This window comes from Puma concolor, chromosome C2, assembly GCF_028749965.1.
Source record: "Puma concolor isolate L17-30 chromosome C2, mPumCon1.1.hap2, whole genome shotgun sequence".
Classification (NCBI taxonomy): Eukaryota; Metazoa; Chordata; class Mammalia; order Carnivora; family Felidae; genus Puma; species Puma concolor.
The window spans coordinates 51,712,584-51,739,205 of NC_141675.1; the positions used below are offsets into that span (position 1 = coordinate 51,712,584).

General features: G+C 37.0%; 1 protein-coding gene across 10 annotated transcripts in view; it reads right to left on the reverse strand.

Moving 5' to 3' along the window:
- The window catches only part of VEPH1 (ventricular zone expressed PH domain containing 1), a 327,919-nt gene that overhangs the window by 105,238 nt on the left and 196,059 nt on the right, over positions 1-26,622 (reverse strand). For all 10 annotated transcript variants that reach the window (XM_086674592.1, XM_086674591.1, XM_086674590.1 and 7 more), the window contains 2 exons: positions 14,497-14,706; positions 13,268-13,665 (listed from right to left, as the gene is read on the reverse strand). In XM_086674592.1, the coding sequence (XP_086530718.1) occupies positions 13,268-13,665; positions 14,497-14,706 (608 nt within the window). The remainder of the gene's footprint in view (positions 1-13,267; positions 13,666-14,496; positions 14,707-26,622) is intronic.

Genomic DNA, 26,622 nt, shown 5'->3' on the forward strand with positions numbered 1-26,622 from the left:
ATACTGATATTAATTACTGATATTGATCCCTCAATAACTTGAGGGATCTTATAAATGCTGACTCAGTAGGTCTAGGATGGGCCTGAGAATCTGAATTTCTAGAAAGTACCTAGGTAATGTCAATGTTGCCGGTCCATGGATCACACTTTGAGAAGCAAGGTCTGTTGCAGGGTGTCTTAACCACCACTGATATTTTGGCAGGATAATTCCTTGTTTTGGCAGGGGGCTGTCTTGTCCATTTTCGAATGTTTAGCAGCATCCCTGGTCTCTACCCACCTGCTAGATGACAGTAGCACCTGCCTCCACTTCCCCAGTCATGACAACCAAAAATGTCTCTAGACATTACCAAAAGTCCCAAAGCTGGGGATAAAATTGCCTGTAGTTGAGAATCAGTGCTCTATTTTCATGTTTGGTGGTTAAATGTTTATTGCATAATATAAACACCTTTTTTGATGAACTAGCTTCAGTGAATGCTGAATCATTAACTAACTAAATAAATACCTTTCTTTCTTTTTTTTTCCTGTGAGAAATTATAATACTTTATTTATGGACACTCTAGATTTTTCACTGATTTTATTTCCTTTCTTACTATGGTCACCAGCATGCTCAGAAGTAAATTTGCAAACCACATTTAGGAATTGTGAAAATTTACAGGAATACATTTTTAAGAAATAACTACTAGATTTATTTTATTTCTTTTTCCTCCAACATTAAATGAATCACCTCCTCTAATTTATATTTTCATAGGTTCCTTCATATACGATTTGAAATAAGATTGGTTTCCTTTAAATAAGGTAAACCAAAGAATTTCAATAAAAATAGGGATCTTTTTTTCATAGGTTTATATTTTCATAGGTTCCTTCATATATGATTTGAAATAAGATTGGTTTCCTTTAAATAAGGTAAACCAAAGAATTTCAATAAAAATAGACAACCCAGGGGATTTCTGGGGAAAGATGGCAGAGTAGAAGGACCCTAAACTCACTCATCCCACAGATTCAACTAGATAAAATTTGAACCAGAGCAAACAACCCAGAAAAGGACCCAAACAAACTCCACAACTAAATGCAGAGAAGAGGCCACATCAAAGAGGGTAGGAAGGGCCAGGACTTGAGGACTTGTCCAACTAAAAGACATAGGGTGACAGAGTGGATAAAAAGCAAGACCTATCTATCTGCTGCCTACAAGAGACTAATTTCAAACCGAAAGATACTCGCAGATTGAAAGTGAGGGGATAAAGAAATATTCATCATGCAAATGGAAGTGAAAACAAAGCTGGAGTAGCAATGTTTATATCAGACAAAACTAGACTTTAAAACAAAGGCTGTAACAAGAGATAAAGAAGCACACTATATAATCATAGGGAATAATCCAACAAGAAGATATAATAATTGTAAATATTTATGTCCCCAACATTAAAGCACCCAAATACATAGAGCAGCTAATAACAAACATAAAGGAAATCACCAATTGTAATACAATAATAGTAGGTGACTTTAACACCCCACTTACTTTGATGGACAGATCAAACTAACAGGAAACCAACAAGGAAACAGTGGCTTTGAATGACACATTGGACCAGATGGATCTAACTGATATATTCAGAATATTCCATCCTAAAACAGCAGAACACACATTCTTTTCAAGTGCACAGGGGACATTCTCCAGAAGATCACATATTAGGCCACAAAAGAAGCCTCAACAAATTCAAATAGATTGCAATCATACTTACCTCTTTTCTGAAAATAACAGTATGAAACTAGAAATCAACAAGAAAAAAATCTGGAAATAATACAAATACATGGAGGTTAAATAACATGCTCCTAAACAATGAATGAATCAACCAAGAATTCAACAAGAACATTTTCAAAATATGGAGACAAATGAAAATAAAAACACAATGGTCTAAAATCTTTGCAAAAGCAGAAGCTGTTCTAAGAGGGAAGTTTGTGGCAATACAGGCCTACCTCAAGAAGCAAGAAAAACTCAAATGAACAAGCTACTCAACCCCTAAAGGAGCTAGATAAAGAAGAACAAACAAACCCTCAAACCAGTATAAAGAAGGAAATAATAAAGATTAGAGTAGAAATAAATGCTATAAAAACTAAAAAAAATAAATAAATAATAATAGATCAATGAAACCAGGAGCTGGTTCTTTGAAAAGATCAACTGAATTCATAAACTTAGCTAGACTTATCAAAAAGAGAGGGAGAGAAAGGATTCAAATAAAAATCACAAATGAAGGAGAAATAACAACCAACACCTCAGAAATACAAATTGAAGAGAATATCATGAAAAACTATATGCCTACAAAATTAGACAACCTAGAAGAAATGGATAGATTCTTAGAAACATACAACCTACCAAAATTAAAGCAGGAAGAAATAGAAAATTTTAACAGACTGATTACCAGCAAGGAGACTGTATCAGTAATCAGCAAACTCCTAACAAACAAAAGTCCAGAACCAAATGACATCACAGGTGAATTCTACCAAACATTTAAAGATGAGTTCGTACCTATTCTTTTCAAACTATTCCAAAAAATAGAAGAAGGAAATTTTCCAAATTCATTCCAGGAGGTCATTATTACCCTGATTCCAAAACCAGATAAGGACACAGCAAAAAAAAAGAGAACTTCAGGCAAATATCTCTCATGAACAGAGATGCAAAAATTCTCAGCAAAATACTAGCAAACCAAATCCAACATTACATTAAAAAACATCATTCACCAGGGGCACCTGGGTAGCTTAGTCAGTTAAGTGCCGGACTTCAGCTCAGGTCATGATCTCACGGCTCATGGGTTTAAGACCTGTGTTGGGCTCTGTGCTGACAGCTCAGAGCCTGGACCTGCTTTGGATTCTGTGTCTCCCATTATCTCTGCCCCTCCCCTGTTTGCACACTTTCTCAAAAATATATAAACATTAAAGTAAATTAAAAAAAATCACTCACCATGATCACGTGGGATTTATTCCTGGTATGCAAGAGTGGCTCAATATTTGCAAATCAGTCAACACGATATGTCACATCAGTAAGAGAATGAATAAAAACCACATGATCATTTCAATAGATGTAGCAAAAAAAGCATTTGACTAAGTACAACATCCATTCATGGTAAAATTCCTCCACACAGTAGGTTTAGAGGGAACATACCTCAACATAATAAAGGCCACATGTGAAAAACCCACAGCAAACATCATACTCAATGGGGGGAACTGAGAGCTTTTCTCCCAAGACCAGGAATAAGATAAGGATGTCCTCTCTCACCATTTTTATTCAACATAGTACTAGAAGTCCTAGACAATCAGACAACAAAAAGAAATAAAAGTCATCTACATTGGTAAGAAAGAAGTAAAACATTCACTATTTGCAGATGACATGATACTATACATAGAAAACACAAAATATTCCACCAAAAACTGCTAGAACTGATAAATTAATTCAGTGCAGTTGTAGGATACAAAATCAATGTGCAGAAATCTGTTGCATTTCTATACACTAATAATGCAGCAACAGAAAGAACTTAAGAAAACAATTCCATTTACAGTTGCACCAAAAACAGTAAGATACCTAGGAATAAATCTAACCAAAGAGGTGAAAGACCTGTATTCTGAAATTACTTGATGAAAGTAATTGAAGATGACACAAATGGAAAGACATTCCATACTCATGAATTAGAAGAACAAATATTATTAGAATGTCTATACTACCCCAAACAATCTACACATTTAACGCAATTCCTTTCACAATACCAACAGCATGTTTCACAGAACCAGAACAAACAATCCTGAAATTGGTATGGAACCACAAAAGACCGTGAATAACCAAAGCAATTTTGAGAAAGAAAAGCAAAACTCGAAGCCTCACATTTCCAGATTTCAAGTTATATTACAAAGCTGTAGCAATCAAAACAGTATGGTACTGGCACAAAAATAGATACATAGATCAATAGGACAAAATAAAAGCTCAGAAATAACCCCACAATTATATGATCAATTAATCTTTCACTAAGTAGAAAAGAATATCCAATGAGAAAAAGACAGCCTCTTCAACAAATGGTGTTGGGAAAACTGGTCAGCTACCTACAAAAGAATGAAACTGAACCGCTTTCTTACACCATACACAAAAATAAATTCAAAATGTATTCAAGACCTAAATGTGAGATCTGAAGCCATAAAGATCCTAGAAGAGAAAACAGGCAATAATGTCTCTGACATTGGCTGTAGCAACATTTTTCTAGATATGTCTCCTAAGGCAAGGGAAACAAAAGCAAAAATAAACTTTTGGGACTACATCAAAATAAAAAGCCTCTGCACAGCCAAGGAAACAATCAACAAAACTAAAAGGCAACTACTGAATAAAAGAAGATATTTGCAAATGACTTATCTTATAAAGGCTCCATATTGAACATATATATAAAGAACTTACACGTCAACACCCCAAAAACAAATAATCCAATTAAAAAATGGACAGAAGACATGAATAGACATTTATCCAAAAAAGACATCCAGATGTCACACAGACACATGAAAAGATGCTCAACATCACTCATCACCAGGGAAATGCAAATCAAAACTATAAGGAGATATCACCTCACACTGTCAGAATGGCTAAAATCAAAAACACGGGAAACAACAAGTGTTGGCAAGGATGTGGAGAAAAAGGAACACTCATGCACTGTTGGTGGGAATGCAAAGTGGTGCAACCACTCTGGAAAACAGATGGAGTTTCCTCAAAGTGTTAAAAACTGAACTACCCTATGATTCAGCAATGGCCCTACTGTGTATTTACACCCACAATACGAAAGCCCTGATTCAAAGGGATAAATGCATCCCTATGACTATAGCAGCATTATTTACAATAGCTAAATTATGGAAGCAGCCCAAGTGTCCATCAATTGATGAATGGCTCAAGTGGTATATATACATACATATATACACATATGTGTATATTGCTAAGCAAATTAAGTCAGTCAGAGAAAGACAAATACCATATTATTTCACTCATATGTGGAATTTAAAAAACAAAGCAAATGAGAAAAAAATAGAGACAAACTAAGAAACAGATTCTTTAACTATAGAGAACAAACTGATGGTTACATGAAGGGAGGGGGTGGGGAGATGGGTGAAATAGGTGATGGGGATTAAGGAGTGCATTTGTGATGAGCACTGGATGATGTATGGAACTGCTGAATCAGCATATTGTACATCGGAAATGAATATAACACTGTATGTTAAGTATATTGGAATTAAAATAGAAAAAAGTAAAAAAAAAAAAAAAATAGACCAGTCAATACAGGCACAATGCATTGATTTGCTTATCATGGCTGGTCATTTGCTGTTTGATAGATATCAATAAATTCAGGTAGACAGTGTGACAAGCTTCAAAAGTATTGAACAATCTGGTCTATTTTCTCCCAATAAACTATTGTAAGTTGATGGATACAGATGTCTGGAAAAAAAAGGACAGGAAATTAACATGAAAGAGAAGTTTTTGTTTTTTGTTTTTTTTAGGTTTACACTGGAGATATAAAATTAGCAATAAACTTGAGGCTGATGAAAAACTTGGCCAAATAACAAACATTTACATTTTTCTAGCTCTGACATAAGACACTTAGAATTAATTTAGAGCACACAAGATTCTTTTAAAGGACCTTAAAAATGATCCAGCTGAGTGCTTTTCAAGTTTCCTTAAACTGTGGAATTCTTGGTTTAAATATCAATCAGGAAGGTCCCTGTATAACGTCAGCTATATCACAGTTGCTCTGTTTGCAGGGCAAAGAAAGAAGGAAAGAGGGGGGTTGGGACCCTTTCGAGGGGCCCCTGACAGTTTTAACCAGTACAGGTTAAAAATCCATGACCCTGTAATATACAGGGTTTTTGGAATTACAAAATTCCAAACCTTGCAGAAATGTGTACTTTAAAAATGTGCAAGTTTCGCCTTTACCCTCCACTTCTTCTCTACCTCTATCCCCAGTTTGATTCTTCAGAAAGAAGTAGTGGTGATAGTTTTATGTGTGTCTTTCTAGAAGTGCCTCCCTCTCCATATACATATATGTAAATCCTTTTCTGTCCTTGTTCTCCTTAGCCAGCTCTATATTTTCTTTGACTGTAGCACTTATCACTTTCCAACACCCTACTTTATTTATTTATCACTTTGAAGCCAAGGATATTTGCCTGTTTTGTTCACTGACATTTCTAAAGTTCCTAGAAGGATGCTGGTGTGAGTAGGCACTCAGAAATATTTGTAGAATTAATGAAAAATGAAGAATCAGGATGAATAGACAGAGCAGAGAGGATTTTTAGAGCAGTGAAGCTATTCTCTATGATTCTACAATGGTAAATATATCCAAACGTTGGAATATTATTTATGCAAAAAAATGAGCTACCAAACCACAAAAAAGATATAAAGGAAGCATAAATGCATATTACTAAATGACAGAAGCTGATATGAAAAAGCTATTAGAAATGAGGATGTTTGGGGGCGCCTGGGTGGCGCAGTCGGTTAAGTGTCCGACTTCAGCCAGGTCACGATCTCGCGGTCCGTGAGTTCGAGCCCCGCGTCGGGCTCTGGGCTGATGGCTCGGAGCCTGGAGCCTGCTTCCAATTCTGTGTCTCCCTCTCTCTCTGCCCCTCCCCCGTTCATGCTCTGTCTCTCTCTGTCCCAAAAATAAATAAACGTTGGGAAAAAAAAAAAAAAAAGAAATGAGGATGTTTGGTATGAGAAACAGAATCATACTCTGAGTTTCTGAAATGGTATGCTTCCCACATTTGTGGCTTATTTTAATGGTGGCATAATATTTTAATGGCTATTCGGTAATTGATGTGAATATTTCATATGAAAAATGATGTTCCCATAAAGCAATTTATTTTTAAAAGTCCATTGAACCTTTTTTTTAAAAAAGAAAAAAATTCATTTTATTATTTCTTACTGATCTCTAATATGGACAGGGCAAAAATGTGAGCAGAGGAAACATAGGAATTTGGTGTCATTTACATAGTTCTTTTTCTCTTACTCCAAATGGATCTGCCAACAGATGACATGAGATTCTGTCTCCTTTAGAGACTTATCTGCTGTTTGTAAACACACAACTCTATGAATATAGACTGTGACACAAATAAATACCTTCCAAATTATCAATACCTGGACTCCTGATTGCCAATTATGTAATTGCCTGCGTTTTTGGAAAAACATTTTAAAATCCTCCATCATCTGAAGTTTGATGGTTGTTGTGGATCAAACAAGAGGAAATTAATTTTTTTTTTGCCTTTTCCTATATTATATCAAAACTCTTTTCAGTTTCCTTGGCTGTCAGCTCTTCATCATCAACAGAGCTCAGAAATATGGATTTGCTCAGTTTTTAAGGGAGATTTGATGATATCCAGGGACCATTTTGTTTCCCTACAAGGCATATACTGCCAGTTTCATAATGGAAGCAAACGGAAAAATAACATTCACTTCCTGAAATTTGGTTTGTGGCAAGCTGGATTGGAATGTACTCCTGTGCTGTTGACAGTCAGTGGCTCAGGACCTTTTTGTACAGCACTGTATGCTTTGGAGTAAAGACAACCACCCAGACAACAAGGGATTACTACTAATAATCTCCGAGTATGAGCTTCCCTAAAAAAAGATTAGGAAATACTAACTACAGATATAAGAGTATAATGCCATATCTTTCTATCTTAAAAGTAATATATTTAGAAGAATATAGCTGAGAATATTATATCTCTCACAACAACTACTTCTGTACCTAAGACACCTCCTCTTTCACTTTCTTCCCTTCCTCCTTCTTTTAATGTGGCTGCCTTTGGGTGAGATATATCAAAATGCACTCCTGTGCATTTTTGCTCTATTATGTATTTACTTTTACTTCTGTTTATTTATTAGCAAGGTCTTTTTAAACCTATTAAAGACATATCCAAGGTGGGCACTATATTAGGGGAACTGACCATTTCAAGGGTTTGGACGAGTCATTTGATATACAGGCAGATAATCACTCCTGGATTTCCATACAAAATGGCCTGAGTGTACATATACTTACCAATTTTCCTTTGTACTGTTTCCTAGTTGGATGAAGATACTTCTCATTCATAGATAAATATCAGGTAAACCAACATGCACATAAGCAGCACACCCTTTTTTTCAAAAGCATGGTTAAGGCATTTTTCTTTCTTTTTTCTAATGTTTATTTTTTTTCTTTTTTTTTTTTTTAAATTTTTTTTAACGTTTATTTATTTTTGAGACAGAGAGAGACAGAGCATGAATGGAGGAGGGTCAGAGAGAGGGAGACACAGAATCCGAAACAGGCTCCAGGCTCTGAGCTGTTAGCACAGAGCCCGACGCGGGGCTCGAACTCACAGACCGCGAGATCATGATCTGAGCTGAAGTCGGCCGCTTAACCAACTGAGCCAACCAGGCGCCCCTAATGTTTATTTTTTTTGAGAGAGAGAAAGAGAGAGAGAGAGAAAGGGAGAGAGACAGTGTGAGCGGGGAAGTTCAGAGAGAGAGAGACGGAGACACAGAATCTGAAGCAGGCTCCAGAGCTCGAGGCGGGGCTTGAACTCACCAACTGTGATATGATGATCTGAGCTGAAGTCTGGAAGCTTAAGCCACTGAGCCACCCAGGTGCCCCAGGGCATTTTTCCTTATCTATTTGAATGTTCAAAGAAAATAAAACTTGTCCTTCTTCTCCTCCTCCTTCTTTTTAGAAGTAGCTTTTGAAAATATAACTAACGAGAAATAGTTATGTGATGTTCTCTAGTGGAACTTTGCAAACAAGTAAGTTGTATATTTAAGTGCATAACATCTTTACCAGTGATGTGGTTGTCTGCCAGGGTGTTGCAGCTACTCTACTGGGGATGAACAAGGACAGTAATCTGATGTTAACTCAAAAGAAGAGTTTGGAGGGGATCTTTTCAAAAGGATTTGTAAGGTCTTCCTCTAGCCATATTATTTAAATGTTTCTCATGGGACATTGAGGATGACTGGAACCAGGATAGGAGTGACAGGAGAAGGTTAAGAGGAGAATCTGGCCACCATTATATCTATCTTCTTTTGACTAAAGTTCACTCTGGAAAAATGGGAATTGGCAGAGAGGTAATCTAAGATAAAGTCCAAAGCACCAAGAAAAATTCTCTAGAAAAGTTTTCCCTACCAAGGAAAACTGTTAGGGAAAACTGTCCTTCAAACAGGGGCCAAGTGGACCATATCAATGAATAAGACACCAAGGAATTTGCAATATTTTCTTATTTGCTGTTTCTCCCTCTGAAATTGTGTGGAAAAGCTTTAGGATTTTCCTCTGTCTCCAAATCTTACAACTCTCCTCAGGGATAAATGATCCTAATCCCACAATTACCAATGTATTTTAAAAAAGAAGGAAACCTCCTCCAGAACCACTAAATGAATGGGTTTTATCATCGTACCTCAGGTTAGACCAACCGAGGACAAAGAGGTAAGGGCTGGGTTGGCTTTGCCTCCTTGGTCATGCCAACACGAGGTTGGAGTTGACTATATGCAAACTTTCAGTAAGAAATCTTTATTTGTAATTAATTATGAAATAACAGCTGCTTCTTGATTTTATAATAAACTTTTTTTTTTTGTATTCTTATATCTGTTCAAGTTGAAAAATCAACTCATGTCGGTCTATTAGAGAAAGGAAGACATTACTAGCTTTAAAATTAGCTTTCTGCAAGTCAGGCTCGCTGATATGCTTTACAGATGGGATGTATTTTCACCCCATCAGGAAATACTTCAAAGCAAACCAAAGCAGCGTTGATGGGTTCTTGTAAGCTTTTATATCATCCTTTATAGAACACCAGTGATGGGCCAGATTTTCAAGGATTTATTTCAATATCATGCATTTCTGGATTCTTTTAACCTCTAATTATTTTTGTTCACATAAAGGAATTCCAGTGATTCAGATATTTAAAATACCCTTTGGCTAATGAACTAAATTCCTTCAGTCTTGTATATAAATACAATCAGTCAGTGATGTCAGACCATCACTCTGGATATGAATATATAACTTTCCATGGTTGGCTAACCTGCACCCACACTAGAGGCCTATAAGACCAAGGAGAGAATTACTGACTTGGGAATAACAGGCTCTTTCATATCCAAAATGACACTGCTGACCCAACCTCAATAAGACCTGGGGTTTGACAATTTTTCCAGACATGATGATAGATTTGTGCTGCTCTATTTATACTCCATTGCCTGTCCCCACTGTGATTAATATCATGCAATAATAAGATGGTGGGCTATGGATAAGAATGGTATCTCTGACCTTGACTCACCTAATACTGGATTCTGTTGTGCTGTGACTAGTGAGGTTCCTGTTCTTTCAACACAGTTTATTATTAAAGTATTAGATTGAACCACATGAAAGTGATGTTTTTGCAGGTCAGAGTAAGGAAATCAGATATCAGTTGTTTTTTTTTTCATATGATTCAAAACAATACCAAAAGAACTTCTTTAAAGGTTGTTTTATCATTTTCTTATACTATAGACATTATGACATCTGTCTAAAATGATTCTTAACACTTTGTTGTTGTTGCTCTTGTTTCCTGCTGGTTATTTATCTTTTTAACTCTCCCTGTTGTAGAAGTGGTTTTTATGCTTCTTCCCTTTGGTTCTTGATTGCCTTGCATTATTCAGCAAGAAAGACCAAATATGCCTCTTTTACACCCACAACACATTAAGCATAACACAGTTTCTAACCCTAAATCTTTCTTTAATAAATATCTAAGAAAAGAAATGTGATATTGCTGAGCTGAGTGATCTCATGACAGCAAGCAAAACTGTGTCAGCCAGATGACTGCTGGCTTTCTTCTGAATGGTTTACACAATCCCTGGAATAGTAACAACATGTCCCCTGCAGTCAGTACGAGTCCTTTCTCAGTGGATGTATTTACAGTGAGTCATATAAATCTTCAATCCCTCACACATATCTCTGTGCAAGGAATTTTCCAGGAACTTCCAGGAAGTTACAAAAATGTGAACAAATTCCAAAATGTCAACTTAAAAAAAAATAGACGTACTCAGTTCTAGGTCATTCCTGGCAGGAAATATCAAAAGAAAATACCTTTTGATTCTTGTTTGTTTTTAGTAAAGATGGTGGATTCCTTCAATATTTTGGAAAAAAAAACCCCAAGCCACTTAGTTAACTCTCAAAGTCCTCAAATAATTCAAGGCAATAAGAAATAACATGTGTTTTTGACAACTGGATGCTTGAAGTAACTGCAAGACTGCCTTACATTTTCACAAGATTAAAACTCACTATATCCACAGCTTCAATGCTTTAACCTAAACTTGAAAAACAAAACTATTCTGGCAGGTGGAAATGTGTCTAACTTTATATTTGCTACAGGTTTCCTTTTTTAAGCTGGGAAATTCATGTAACCTCATTTCTATTAAGTTCTCCAACCTGTGCATTAAATACATAGAATATTAGTGAAATGGGAAATCATAAAAAGTTTGTGTTAATTGAGTTTTATTGACTTTACCTATTCTCAAGTCCTGCTATACTTAATTATCCAAAACTTATATTGAATATGAGCAATACCACTTTTATTGTCACTCTTTAAAAAAGTTTTAAGACTCCTAATCAATAAATTATTGTAAACACTTCTGAAAATGTCAGATTCTACAGACACACAGACAATATTTGTCATTACCAAGTCCTTGTGAGCATTAGAATACATTCCTTTCCCTTTGTTAGCATGAGAATACATTCTTTCCTCTGATTTGGAGTGGGAGAAGGGATAGAAAGTAGAATATGGAAAATGGGACCTTCCTAGTATCATCCCCTGAGGGGGATGACAGTGGGTGGGTGAATATGAATTGGATTCATTATTCTTCAGCTGTGTTTCTTTCTGAAAGATGTGCTGCCTAGCTTTTTCTACGTGGGCATCGCCTGTGAAAAGCTGTCATGCCCAACAAGTAGTCCAGGACCTTCATCTTAATCTGAAAGGAATAGCATGGCTGTTAAGTGAGAAGAACCGCAGGAAAAATCTAATTAGCCTGATAGTGCCTTCAAAATATCCAAACCTGTTCAACCCACTGCCAGAAGGATGAGCTTGCCCTGGGCACTCTTCCATTTTAGCACTTGTGCCTCAAACCTATCATCTTTTTCGGTACCAGAGCACAAAATTTAAGAAGCACCAGAAAATTTAGTAGTCAAAATAAGTAATATTTTAAGAAATCAAAATTAACACAAAAAGTTCATAATGAACAAAATATCAAAATTGTAAGTGGAAACATGATCAATATTACTTCATATTCCTTTTGCCTCTGCTCCAATATGACTTAGGAAGACATACTAATCCTTTCTTTACTTAAAATTTTGCTGAGCTTTTTTGGCACCTCCTTAAATTGTGCACCCAAGGGATGCCTCAGTTCCTGACATCTTTTGCTTTGTTCTCTGTTTTCTGACTAGCTCACACTCTTACTGGTTCCTGACATACATCATCTCCTGACTATGATTTCACTTTTTCCTTTCTATAATTTCCAAGAAGCCAGGGACTGTGTCTGTTTGGGTCATAGCTGAATCTCACACAAAGCTGAATTTTTAGTACAGTGACTGGCACACGGTAATTGCTTCGTAAGTGCTATTGAATGAATGGGAGAAAAATGTCCTGGGGCTCAATGCTGTACATGGCTTCCTTGCATTATTATGTGGATGAAAAAAATGTCTCTGGCTGCACCTCTACCCGAGAGCCTGTTTTGGGAAACACAGACCCCTTCCAGAATTTTCCTAAACACTAGGGACAGGGAATCAGGAACAATGTATTTCAGGTTTGAAAAAGTCAGAGTCGGTGAGCTTAAGTGTACCTAAGTAGATTCAAATAGGAGTCAAAAAGATGATTGACCTTATTGGGGGGAAAAAAAGCAATTAAAATAACCTAAGGGTGTTTTCTTTTTTTTTTAAAAATTTTTTTTTTCAATGTTTATTTATTTTTGGGACAGAGAGAGACAGGGCATGAACGGGGGAGGGACAGAGAGAGAGGGAGACACAGAATCGGAAACAGGCTCCAGGCTCTGAGCCATCAGCCCAGAGCCCGACGCGGGGCTCGAACTCACGGACCGCGAGATCGTGACCTGGCTGAAGTCGGGTGCTTAACCGACTGCGCCACCCAGGCGCCCCAAGTGTTTTCAAATGATCTATTTTACAAAAAATCCAGGGTATGGCAATTTTTATGATTTGAGCCTTTTTGTTTCTTCCCCAGTGATATTTGAAATTTCTCAAGTTTAGGGTGTTCAAAGAACTTACCTTCAATGGTACACTGATCAGGGATTGGAATCTTCTTTCCGATTTCCACAGCGTATGCCTTTACTTTATTGAAATTTTCCTTTAAGTGCAAGTAGAGCTTATCTTGGTATTCTACAGGACTTGCAGTTGTTTCTGGAGTTTCCTCCTGGCAGTTTTCTTTAACTGTTTCTGGCAAATTCTCTGATTCTGTATGTATAATACTTGGGTGTGAAACTGAAGAATTTCTCAGCTGTGATCTGTCAGAGTTTGCCTTAAAGGGCAACTTGTCGTTTCCTTGGCTAAGTGGATCTGTTTCTGAAAGAATGATCCTAGCTGGCATATCTCCACTCTCTACAATTTCCCCATCATCTGAACTCATGCTCTTTGTTAGCACAGTGTGCAAAGCCAAACTCTTTGACCTGCAATATAAACAAAAAGCGAAGACAGGCAAAGAAGTTGAGCTAGCATCCACTGAGAAGCAAAAGAAAGGATAATAACAGTGGGGAAGAGTTACTTCCTCTAGAATGGGAGACCATAAATTGGTGCTACAAACAGATTTGATAAAACACATAGACCAGCAACAAATTATGTAATAAGCCAAATCTTTGAAGATCTAGGCCACCTCCAAAAACAAAGATTTAAAAATCAATTTCATGGCAAAACTAACTGGAAAATGGTGGACTTATACACTTGCATTCTTTTTTTCTACTTCGGAGTCTGCTTTTTCATCAGAAAACAAGAGAAGCTTCTGATAGTCATTCTTAATATAACATACTTATGTTTAAAAAGTATTTTTAAAAAATAAGCCACAGGTTTGTTTTCCATTTGTTTTCTCCTTTTTTTTTTTTTTTTTTTTGAGAGAGCACATGAGTGGGGTAGAGGGGCAGAGAGAGAGAGAGAGAGAGAGAGAGAGAGAGAGAGAGAGAGAATCCCAAGCCCACTCCACACTCAGCATGGAGCCTGATGCCTGATGCTGGATCAAGCCCAGGACCCTGGGATCATGACCTGAGCTGAAATTGGGCTGGCTGCTCAACTGACTGAGCCACCCAGGAGACCCTGTATTTATGGCAAGCTCCTTTGGATAACAGAAGCACTGTGAATGCCATTTCATTCATGAAAAGATAGGACTTTGGGTGCTATAGGTAAAAGATATTTAAAAAAACACCCCATGATAATGCGGTAACAAATCTAACAGCAAACACAAAGTGTATACTTTAAAAAAAAAAAAAACAGCCAAGCAAAATTTATACCTGTTAAATCTAATGTCTTTTCTTTCTTCCTTAGAAAATTGGCCCAAACTATATCTTCTTATAGAGCTAGGAGTATTGCTCTCAGCATTTATTTTGTCTTCAAAAGCCTGTATTTTAACTTGGAGCTTTTCATGGTCTTCATCTTCAGCTACAGTGAACTTGATTTCTTCCAGCTTCTCAGGGAATTCAATTTCATTGCTGGGTTTTCTCCTAAAAAACCAAGAATCATTGCATTAGATGTGGTCACATATACCCTCAGAACAGTGTTACTCTCTATTTAACTGATTCTTGTTCAAAATAGAAAAAATTGGGGCGCCTGGGTGGCGCAGTCGGTTGGGCATCCGACTTCAGCCAGGTCACGATCTCGCGGTCCGTGAGTTCGAGCCCCGCGTCGGGCTCTGGGCTGATGGCTCAGAGCCTGGAGCCTGTTTCCGATTCTGTGTCTCCCTCTCTCTCTGCCCCTCGCCCGTTCATGCTCTGTCTCTCTCTGTCCCAAAAATAAAAATAAAACGTTGAAAAAAACAAAATAGAAAAAATTATTTAATACATCTTTTAAGTTTATTTGAGAGAGAGAGAGAGCGCAGGGGAGGGGCAGAGAGAGAGAGAGAGAGAGAGAGAGAGAGAGAGAGAGGATCCCAAGCAGACTCTGCACTGAGCCTGATGCGGGGCTGGAACTCACAAACCATGAGATTATGACCTGAGCTGAAACCAAGAGTGGGATGCTTAACTGCCCAAACCAACCAGGTGCCCCCTGATACATTTTTCATTAGTCATTTAGCAAATATTTATTGAGTAACTACAATGGATATAGTGTTTGTTTTTAAGATTTTATTTTTAAGTAAATTCTATACCCAATGTGGGGCTTGAACTTACAACCCCAAGATTAAGAGTTGCATGCTCCACTGACTGAACCAGCCAGGTGCCCCCCACCTTTTTTTTTCTTAAAGAAAATTATATTTGTTCTAGTTTCTGTCATCTACATCATTTCTGTGGTAGGAAATATGCTCATTATGGTCACCATCACTGCCAGCCTATCAGTGAGGTCTCCCATGTACCTTTTCCTGGCTTATCTCTTTTTTTATTGATGCTGGCTATTCCTCTATAAATACCCCTAAACTGATTGTAGATTCACTCTATGAAAAGACCATCCTATTCAAGGGGCACATGACCTAAGTATTTGGAGAACATGTCTTTGGAGCTGCTGAGGTCATCCTACTTAGTATGATGGCCTATGGCTGTTATGTGGCCATCTGCAAGCCCTTGAACTATACAACCATCATGTCCTGGCAGGTACGTGGCCTGCTGGTGGGAGTGGTGTGAGTAGGAGGCTTTCTTCATGCAACCATACAGATCTTCTTCAGCTTCCAATTATCCTTCTGTAGCCTTAACACCACAGATCACTCTATGTGTCATCTGAACCCTTTGCTCAATTTTGCCTGCACTGATATTTACACTCTAGGCTCTTTGTTGTTGCCAACAGTGGAGTGATCTGTGTGTTAAACTTCCTTCTCTTGGGGCACCTGAGTGGCTCAGTCAGTTAAGCGTCCAACTTCGGCTCAGGTCATGATCTCACAGTTCATGAGTTTGAGCCCTGCACTGGCTCTGTGCTGACAGCTCAGAGCCTAGAGCCTGATTCAGATTCTGTGTCTCCCTCCCTCTCTGCCCCTCCCATGCTCACACATTGTCTCTCTCTCCCTCTGTCTCTCAAAAATAAAATAAGAACATTAAAATTAAAAAAATAAACTTCCTTCTCTTTGTTTAAATTTTTGTTTTTTATTTGAGTATAGTTGACACACAATGTTACATTACTTTCAGGTGAACAATGAACACGGATCTTTGAAATTGCTTCTATAACTTCTTCTGCCAGAAGTTTATAAATATTGGTATTTATATCAATTTTACATTAGAAGGAGAGTTTTGGAAGAAATCAGAGAATAAAAAAGCAGTTTTTATGGTTATCTACCATATTCTTATCCAGCTCTACAAAAGCATGGCTTTCATATGAAGTTCATGCCAGACATTTTTTAGAAAACTCTTATGCGCTGATTTGTTTGCAATGAAATTGACAGAATAAGAACATTTCAATGGACTGTGTAAAGTCATGGTTTTGTTAATTTTATGGCTATCACTGTGACTCTTTTATGTTATGAAATAAAATTCTTTCTGAATTTTAATATGTTGGAGGAAAGACATTTTCCATGAATGATATTAATAGTTCCAATTAATCTTTTTTTTTTTAAGGTTTATTTATTTTTAAGAGAGAGAGCGAGAGCATGCACAGGCAGAGGAAGGGAAAAGAGAGAGGGGGAGACACAGAATCTGAAGCAGGTTCCAGGCTCTAAGCTGTCAGCACAGAGCCCAACGCGGGGCTAGAACTCACGTACTGGGAGATCATGACCCTAATCCTAACCCTAACCCTAAGTTGGACGCCCATCCGACTGAGCCACCCAGGCGCCCCCCAACTATCTTTTTTATAGCAGCATTTGTGAAAATACTCTGTGACTCATTAAAATTACCTCCTTTAACGCAGGGGTTATTTGTGGAATAACTTTAGAACCCTTCTAAGGACTAATATGTGCTTTAGACAGAGTGGAAGCCTACTGATAAGCTGCAGAAATAGCTCACTGATGCTCACCAAGGTGCTGAATGATTACAGAAAAGTAGTGTGTGTTTATTTTCCTCGATCTGCCTTAGACACCCTAAAGCTACTTTACTTTCTATTTAACAATCACTATCAATCCTATCATGTGAGGTTATTAATAAACATAAAGGTTAATAATCTCTAGAAATCCATTCATCAAGATGGCTTAATGATTCTGTTGGTTTGTCTATGTATATTTACTTGGCCCTCTTTACCATTTTTCCTGGAGGTTAATGAAAAGGGCCTCAAGCATACAAAACAATCATAGCTTTTTCAAACATATGGCTATTTCCCCCTAAAAGCCAAAGTAAACCTGGCATAGTATGTAGGTGAGGGTGAGGAAATACAATTTGTTTTTTTTGTTTTTGTTTTTGTTTTGTTGTTTTGTTTGTTTTTTTTTTTTTTTTTTTTTTTTAAATTTTTTTTTTTTTAAATTTTTTTTTTTTCAACGTTTATTTATTTTTGGAACAGAGAGAGACAGAGCATGAATGGGGGAGGGGCAGAGAGAGAGGGAGACACAGAATCGGAAACAGGCTCCAGGCTCTGAGCCATCAGCCCAGAGCCTGACGCGGGGCTCGAACTCACGGACCGCGAGATCGTGACCTGGCTGAAGTCGGACGCTTAACCGACTGCGCCACCCAGGCGCCCCTGTTTTGTTTGTTTTTTAACGGCACTGCTTTTTAGGGAAAACAAACATGATAGGGATGGACAGATTTTTTTTTCAATTACATTCTACCCATTCTGGGGTCATATGTATGGTGAGTACTGAGGGAGATTGTTTGGAAGCTTTTCTGGCTGGCCCATAGAGGAGTACTGGCTTTGAGGGAGGGTTCATAGTTTTGGGCCCACAGTTTTTATAATTACCCTTTAATTCAGCTCAGGGACAAATGTAAATGGTGCCACTGGGAAAGCAAGTAGATTATCCCTTAAGTAACCAAGATATTATTTATTGTCTAATAAGCTATTGCTGAGAAAACTTAAATACATATTTGTGTAGTTTTTATAGGCTTCCTTGGTTTTGCATACAGAATGCAAAATTTATTATCCACATCATGCTTCACTGAAATATACATGAGTAGATTTGAAGAATCAGTACATGGGAATAAAGGGAATAATCATGAACATGTTTCCCTTTATGATACATATGATACTGGCTACCCATAACAGATGGGAGGTTTTGACATGTTCCAGCCAGATGATTCTAAAAGATGGACTTTATACTCCTATTACAAATGAAACAAAGATGGTACTATCACTGGATGGTAACTTACAAACCATGATAATTACCAAGGCTAATTTTCAAAGATCCAATGGGACTTCTGGGGAAGATGGCGGGGTAGGACGATCCTAAGCTCACCTCATCACAAGGATACAACTAAATAACACCCACATCCGTGTAAACAACTCAGAAAATGACCTGAAGACTGGCAGAACAGACTCTCCACAGCTAAATGAAGAGAAGAGGACACATTGAAGAGGGTAGAAAGGGTAGAGACATAGTGGAAGATAATGGACCCACAGGACTGTCCACAGAGGAAGAGACACCACAGGTATGAAGAGAGGAGAGAAACAAACCCTCACACCAAGCACCTCAGGCATGGGGAACCCACACAGGTAAGATGAATTCCTATAACATGTTGTTTTGGAAACCACAGGGGACAAATTTTGTGAGCTCTTACAATAGGAGATTAATATGTGGAACTTTAAAATTCAGTAGGCTCCACTCTGGGAGAGCCAGAGGGCAAGAAGAAACTGAATTACTGTCCTTAAAGAGATAGGACAACAAACAGCTCTGCAGAGATACAGCATAGAAATAGCAGTTTGAAACATGGTTGGGATATATAGGAAGGTTTATTTCCTAATCTCAGCATGTACTGGAGGGTCAGATGTCTTTAGGAGACTTTTCCAGGAAAAGAGGAGATGGCAAGCAACATCCCCCACCTCCCCCGACCCCCAGTCTACACACATGGACATCTGGGGGAACAGCACATCATGGAACACTTTCCACCTAACATGTTAACACCATGCCCCACCCCTGCCTTCTCTTGAAGACATGCCTCCTCTGGCTCTGCTCCAGTTTCCTAAAGCAGATCAAGGTCTCCTCCCATGACAAACCTGCACAAACCATGCTAAGACCATAAGCTCTGTCCACACATTCTCCTGTAGACATGCCCCCAGTGGGCTAGGGGCAGCCATCGGGTCTGAATACAGGCCCCAGCCACAAACTAAACCTTCTCAGGGGACAACACAGGGAAAGCATGTTACCGATCAATGCTACTGCATCTCTGGCAAATTCCTGGTCTGACTCAACTCAAGATCAAGGCAGACCCAAACTGACCAAACAACAACACAGGGACCAAACCCTGCCCACAACAGGCAAAGAAAGCCACTGCAAACGACAGAGCTGAAGGCAAAATGGGCTCAGCAAAAACAGTAGGGTGCATGCAATACACATAGGAGACACCCCTGAAACAACAGGTTCTGGTGAACAGGGGACATTGTACTTCAGGGTACTACAGGACTTCTTCTTCTTCAAGTCAAGTGGACTTGAAAGGCTACTACTTTCAAGATCAGGAAATGAAGCTAACTTTCCTAACACATAGAGAGAGACACGGAGTTAGACAAAATGAGAAGACAAGGCAATATGTCTTTAATGAAAAAACAGACAAAGTCACAGCAAGAGAGCTAAATGAAAGAGAGAGAAGTAATATGCCAGACAGAGAATGTGAAGTAATGGTCATAAAGATATTCATTGGACTTGAAAAAGAGTGGAGGACCCTTTAACAAAGACATAGAAAACATAAGAAAGAACCAATAGGATGAAGAACTCAATAATTGAAAATAAAAATACACTAGATAGAATAAATAGTAATCAGAAGAACAGATCAGCAAGTAGGAGGACACAGTAATAGAAAGTAGTCAAGCTGAGAAGAGAGAGAAAAAAAAATAAAAAATGAAAAAAAAAAGACTTAGAGAACTCCATAACACCATCAAATGTGGTAACATTTGCATTATAGGGATCCCAGAAGAAGAAGAGATTAAAAAGGGGGCAGAAAATTTATTTGAAGAAATAATAGCTGAAAATTTCCTAAATCTGGGGAAAAAACCCAGAAATCCAGAGCCAGGAGGCACAGAGAACTCCCAACAAAACCAACCCAAGGAGATCCAAACAAAGACTTATAGTAAATAAAATAGCAGAGTTGTGATAAAGTGAGAATTTTAAAAGCAGCAAGAAGAAAGAAAAGTTACAAGGGAAACCCTATAAGGCTGTCAGTTAATTTTTCAGCAGAAACTTTGAGGGCTGGAAGGAAATGGCATGATACATTCAAAGTGCTGAAAGGAAAAAAAAAAAATCTGCAATTGAGAATACTCTATCCAGCAAAGATATCATTCAAAATAGAAAGAGAAATTAAGAGTTTCCCAGACACGGGTGCCTGGGTGGCTCAGTCGGTTAAGCATCTAGCTCTTGACTTTGGCTCAGGTCATGATCTCATGGTTTGTGAGTTCAAGCCCCACATCAGGATCCATGCTGACAGTGCAGAGTCTGCTTGGGATTCTCTCTCTCCCTCTCTCTTCCCTTCCCCACTTGTGCTCTCCTTCTCTCTCAAAATAAAGAAGTAAACCTAAATAAATGTTTCCCAGACAAACAAAAGTTAAAGGAATTCATGACCACTAAACCAGCCTGACAAGAAATGTTAAAGCAGACCCTTTGAGTGGAAAGGAAAGACATAAGTAGGAGTAAGAAGAGTAGGAAGGACAAAACCAGTAAAATTAATTATATCTATAAAAATCAGTGAAGCAACTCACAAAATAAAAGGTCATAAAGTTTGATATCATATACCTAAAACATGGGGATAGAGGAGTACAAATGATTTCAAACTTACATGACCATCAATTTAACATAGACTGCTATGTGTATAAGATGTTATAGGCAAACTTATTAGTATCCACAAATCAAAAACCAGGGATAAATATACAAAAAAAGGAGCAAGGAATCAAAGTGTATCACTAAAGAAAGTCAGCAAACCATAAGAGAGGAGAGGAAGAGTAGAAAGGACAGAGAAAAACTACAAAAACAACCAAAACACGAGTAACAAAATGGCAATAAGTACATTCATATCAATAATTACTTTGAATATAAATGGACTAAATGCCCCAACCAAAAGACATAGAGTGACGGATTGGATAAATAAACAAGACCCATCTATATGCTGCCTACAGGAAACTTACTTAAGACCTAAAGACATATGCAGATTGAACATGAAGGGACTGAATAGCATTTATCATGCAAATTGAAGTTGAAAGAAAGCCAGAGTAGCAATACTTATATCATACAAAGTAGACTTTAAAACAAAGACTGTAATAAGAGACAAAGAAGGACACTATATAATAATAAGGGAACAATCCAACAAGAAGATATAACAATTGTAAATATTTATGTACCCAATATGGTGGAACCTGAATACATAAAGCAGCTAATAGCAAACATAAAGAAAGTCATTGATAGTAATGCAATAATCGTAGGGGACTTTAACACCCCACTTACACTGATGGACAGATCATGCAAACAGAAAACCAACAAGAACACAGTGGCTTTGAATGACACATTGGACCAGATGGATCTAACTGATATATTCAGAATATTCCATCCTAAAACAGCAGAACACACATTCTTTTCAAGTGCACAGGGGACATTCTCCAGAAGATCACATATTAGGCCACAAAAGAAGCCTCAACAAATTCAAATAGATTGCAATCATGCATACCTTTTTTTTTTTAAAAAAACAGTATGAAACTAGAAATCAACAAGAAAAAAATCTGGAAATAATACAAATACATGGAGGTTAAATAACATGCTCCTAAACAATGAATGAATCAACCAAGAATTCAACAAGAACATTTTAAAAATATGGAGACAAATGAAAATAAAAACACAATGGTCTAAAATCTTTGCAAAAGCAAAAGCTGTTCTAAGAGGGAAGTTTGTGGCAATACAGGTCTACCTCAAGAAGCAAGAAAAACTCAAATGAACAACCTACTCATACCCCTAAAGGAGCTAGATAAAGATGAACAAACAAAACCCAAAACCAGTATAAGGAAGGAAATAATAAAGATTAGAAGAGAAACAAATGAAATAGAAACTAAAACAAAGCAAAACAAAAAGTAGTAGAACAGGTTCTTTGAAAAGAGCAACAAAATTGGTAAACTTTTAGTCAGACTCATAAAGAGAGAGAGGGAGAAAGGCAGAGAGTGAGGTGACTCAAACAATGAGAAATGAAAGAGGAAAAATAATGAGTGACACCACAGAAATACAAAGGATTGTAAGAGAATATTATGAAAAATTTAGGCCAACAAATTGGACAATATAGAAGAAATGGATAAATTCCCAAAAACATACAATCTTCAAAACTGAACCAGGAAAAAATAGAAAATGTAAACAGACCCCTTATTAACAATGAGATGGAATCAGTAATCAATAAACTCCCAATAAACAAAAGTCCAGGACCAGATAGCTTCACAGGTGAATTGTACCAAATATTTAAAGATGAGTTAATACCTATTCTTCTCAAACTATTCCAAAAAAATAGAAGAAGCAAAATTTCCAAATTCATTCCAGGAGACCATTATCACCCTGATTCCAAAGCCAGATAAGGATATCACACAAAAAAAGAGAACTTCAGGCAAATATCTCTCATGAACATAGATGCAAAAATCCTCAATAAAATACTAGCAAACTGAATCCAACAATACATTAAAAAAACCATGCACTACCTTCAAGTAGGATTTATTCCTGAGACACAAAGGTGGTTCAGTATTCATAAATCAGTCAAAGGGATACATCACATCATCAGGAGAAAGAATAAAAACTATATGATTATTTCAATAAATACAAAAAAAAAACACATTTGACAACCTACAACATTTATTCATGATAGAAACCTTCCACAAAATAGGTTTAGAGGGAATATACCTCAACATATTAAAGACCATGTATGAAAACCCCACAGCAAACATCATACCCAATGGTGAAACACTGAGAGCTCCTCCCCTAAGATCAGGAATAACATAAGGATAGTCCACTCTCCTTACTTCTATACTGGAAATTTTAGCCACAGCAATTAGACAAGATAAAGAAATAAAAGGCACACAAATTGGTAAGGAAGAAGTAAGACATTCACTATTTACAGATGACATGATACTATATATAAAAAATTCTAACAACACCACCAAAAAAAAAAGTCTACTAGAACTGATAAATGACTTTGATAAAGTCACAGGATACAAAACCAATATGCAGAAATAAATTGCATTTCTATACAGCAATAATGAAGTAGAAGAAAGAGAAATTTAAAAAATAATCCTAATATAATTGTGCCAAAAACAATGAAATATGTGGGAATAAACCCAACCAAGGAGGTGAAAGACCTATACTCTGAAAAAAATGAAATACTGATGAAAGAAATTAAAGATGACACAAACAAATGGATAGACATTCTATACTCATGGATTGAAAGAACAAATATTGTTGAAATGTCCATACTACCCAAAGCAATTTACAGATTTAATGCCATCCCTATCAAAATACAATAGTATTTTTCACAGAACTAGAGCAAATAATCCTAAAATTGGTATGGAACCACAAAAACCCTGAATAATCAAATCAATCTTGAAAAAGAACAAAACTGGAGGTATCACAATCCCAGGTTTCAAGATATACTACAAAGCTGTAGCAATCAGAACAGTATGGTGTTGGCCCCAAAACAGACACATAGATCAGTGGAACAGAGGAAGGATTTCACAGAATGAAACTCATGATTATATGGTCAATTAATACTTGACAAAGTAGGAAAGAATATCCAATGGGAAAAAAGAGTCTCTTCAACAAACTGGGCAGCCACATGCAAAAAAATGAAAGTGGGCCATTTTCTCACATCATACAAAAAAATAAACTCAAAATGGATTAAAGATTTAAATGTGAGGGGCGCCTGGGTGGCGCAGTCGGTTAAGCATCCGACTTCAGCCAGGTCACGATCTCGCGGTCCGTGAGTTCGAGCCCCGCGTTGGGCTCTGGGCTGATGGCTCAGAGCCTGGAGCCTGTTTCCGATTCTGTGTCTCCCTCTCTCTCTGCCCCTCGCCCGTTCATGCTCTGTCTCTCTCTGTCCCAAAAATAAATAAACGTTGAAAAAAAAAATTAAAAAAAAAATAAAAAAAAGATTTAAATGTGAGACCTGAAAGCCATAACAATCCTAGAAGAAAACACAGGCAATAATGTCTCTGACATTGGCTATAGCAACATTTTTCTAAATATGTCTCCTAAGGCAAGAGGATCAAAAGCAAAAATTAACTATTAGAACTACATCAAAATAAAAAGCCTCTGATAGCCAAAGAAATAATCAACAAAACTAAAAGGCAAGCTACCAAATGAGAGAGAAGATATTCCCAAATGACATATCTGATAAATATATAAAGGACTTATAGAACTCAACACCAAATAATCCAATTAAAAATGGGCAGAACATGAATAGACATTTCTCCAAAGAAGACAGCCAGATGGTCAACAGACATATGAAGATACTCAACATCATTATTAGGGAAATACAAATCAAAACCACAATGAGATATCATCTCACACCTGTCAGTATGGCTAAAATCAATAAGATAAGAAACAAGTGTTGGTGAAGATATGGTGGAAAAGGAACCCTCTTGCACTGTTGGTGGGAATGTAGCCACTGTGGAAAACAATTTGGAAGTTCCTTAAATAATTAAAAATAGAACTACCTTATGATTCAGTAATTCCACTATTGTATATTTACCCAAAGAATACAAAAACATGAACTCAAAAAGATATATGCACCCCTATGTTTATTGCAGCATTATTTATAATAGCCAAAATATGGAAGCAGCCCAAGTGTCCATTGATAGATGAGTAGATAAAAAGGTGGTACACACACACACACACACACACACACACACACACACACGGGAATATTATTCAGCCATATAAAATAATGAAGTCTTGCCATTTTTAGCAACGTGGATTGATTAGAGAGTATAATGCAAAGTGAAATATAATAGTCAGAGTAAGACAAATACCATATGATTTCACTCATATGTGGAATGTAAGAAACAAATAAACAAAAACAAGCAAAGGGGAAAAAATGAGAGAGGGAGAGAGAAACCAATCATATATAGAGAATCAATTAATTACAGAGAACAAACTGAGGGTTAACAGAGGGGAGGTGGGTAGGGTATGGGTGAAATAGGTGATGGGGATTAAGGAGTGTACTTGTCATGATGAGAATGGGGTCATGTATGGAATTGTTGAATCAATATATTGTATATCTGAAACTAACATAACACTGTATGTTAACTAGAATAGAATTAAACATTTAAATAAATAAATAAAATAATCAATGACCGTCTCAAAATGAGAAATTTGAGGAGCAAGTATTTATTTTCTATCCATGATAGTCCATGTATAGTCACCAAACTAAAGTATTTCTCTGATTCCTTGGATTCTAATCACATTTCATAAGTGAAAGATACCTTTATATTTGTACTTTATTTCAGAAATTTCTATAGCTTGGCTTATTAAAACTTACAAAACTTTAAGGCATGAAGTATACCCAATATGCATACATCAGATATTGAACATTATGCAAATTTTTAAATCTTAAAACATATGACTTGTTAAAGGGAGTTTCCGACAAATTCACTAGGGTTTTTGTTTTCTTTCTACATAAAGCTCTGGGTTATAATAAGAGTTAAGCAATAGCATTTTCTTTCAAAAAAACTTCAAACTTCATATGATTATAGTAAATCTCCCTAGATAATTTTACTAGATCAGTTTCTGACTTTTTAAAATAATACTTGCAGAGATCTTTATTTTAGTTTTTGTACTCTTTATATCAATTTCCCTATACAATAGGAAAAACAACTGTACTTTACTCAAGTGTTGTTGCAAAGATGAAACAACAGAATTGGTGTGAAGCACTGCTCCTGACAGAGAATACACTGCTCAATAGATGTTAGATTTTATTATTAGTATTACTGTCATTATTAATTTATTATTATTATTAATAACAATAATTATTATTACTATTCCTTTAGAAACTTCATCTGCCCTGTCTTTCTTGTGTTAATATATAGAGAAAGTATAGTGGTCTAGACACAGGCAGACCAATATTCCACATCCTGGAGGGAACTACTGTTCAGACTTTAGGAGAAGACTCTCAGCTCCCTTTCTCTGCCCCTGTCTCTAGTTACCAAGTGTTGGCTATGAAGCCATGGCCTGAGTGAGTGAGACCTCTAATAGCTGGGAGCATGCCTTCTTTCATTTTCAGATTGCCTTGTCACATCCCTCAGAGGGGACTTTGGGCACGAGAGAAGTTATGGGTTGCCCCTAGACATCCACTGGCCCTAAGAGGGGCAAGTCCAGTGCCTCTAGGGTAGGGTTGCCCAATAAAATACAGGATACCCAGCCA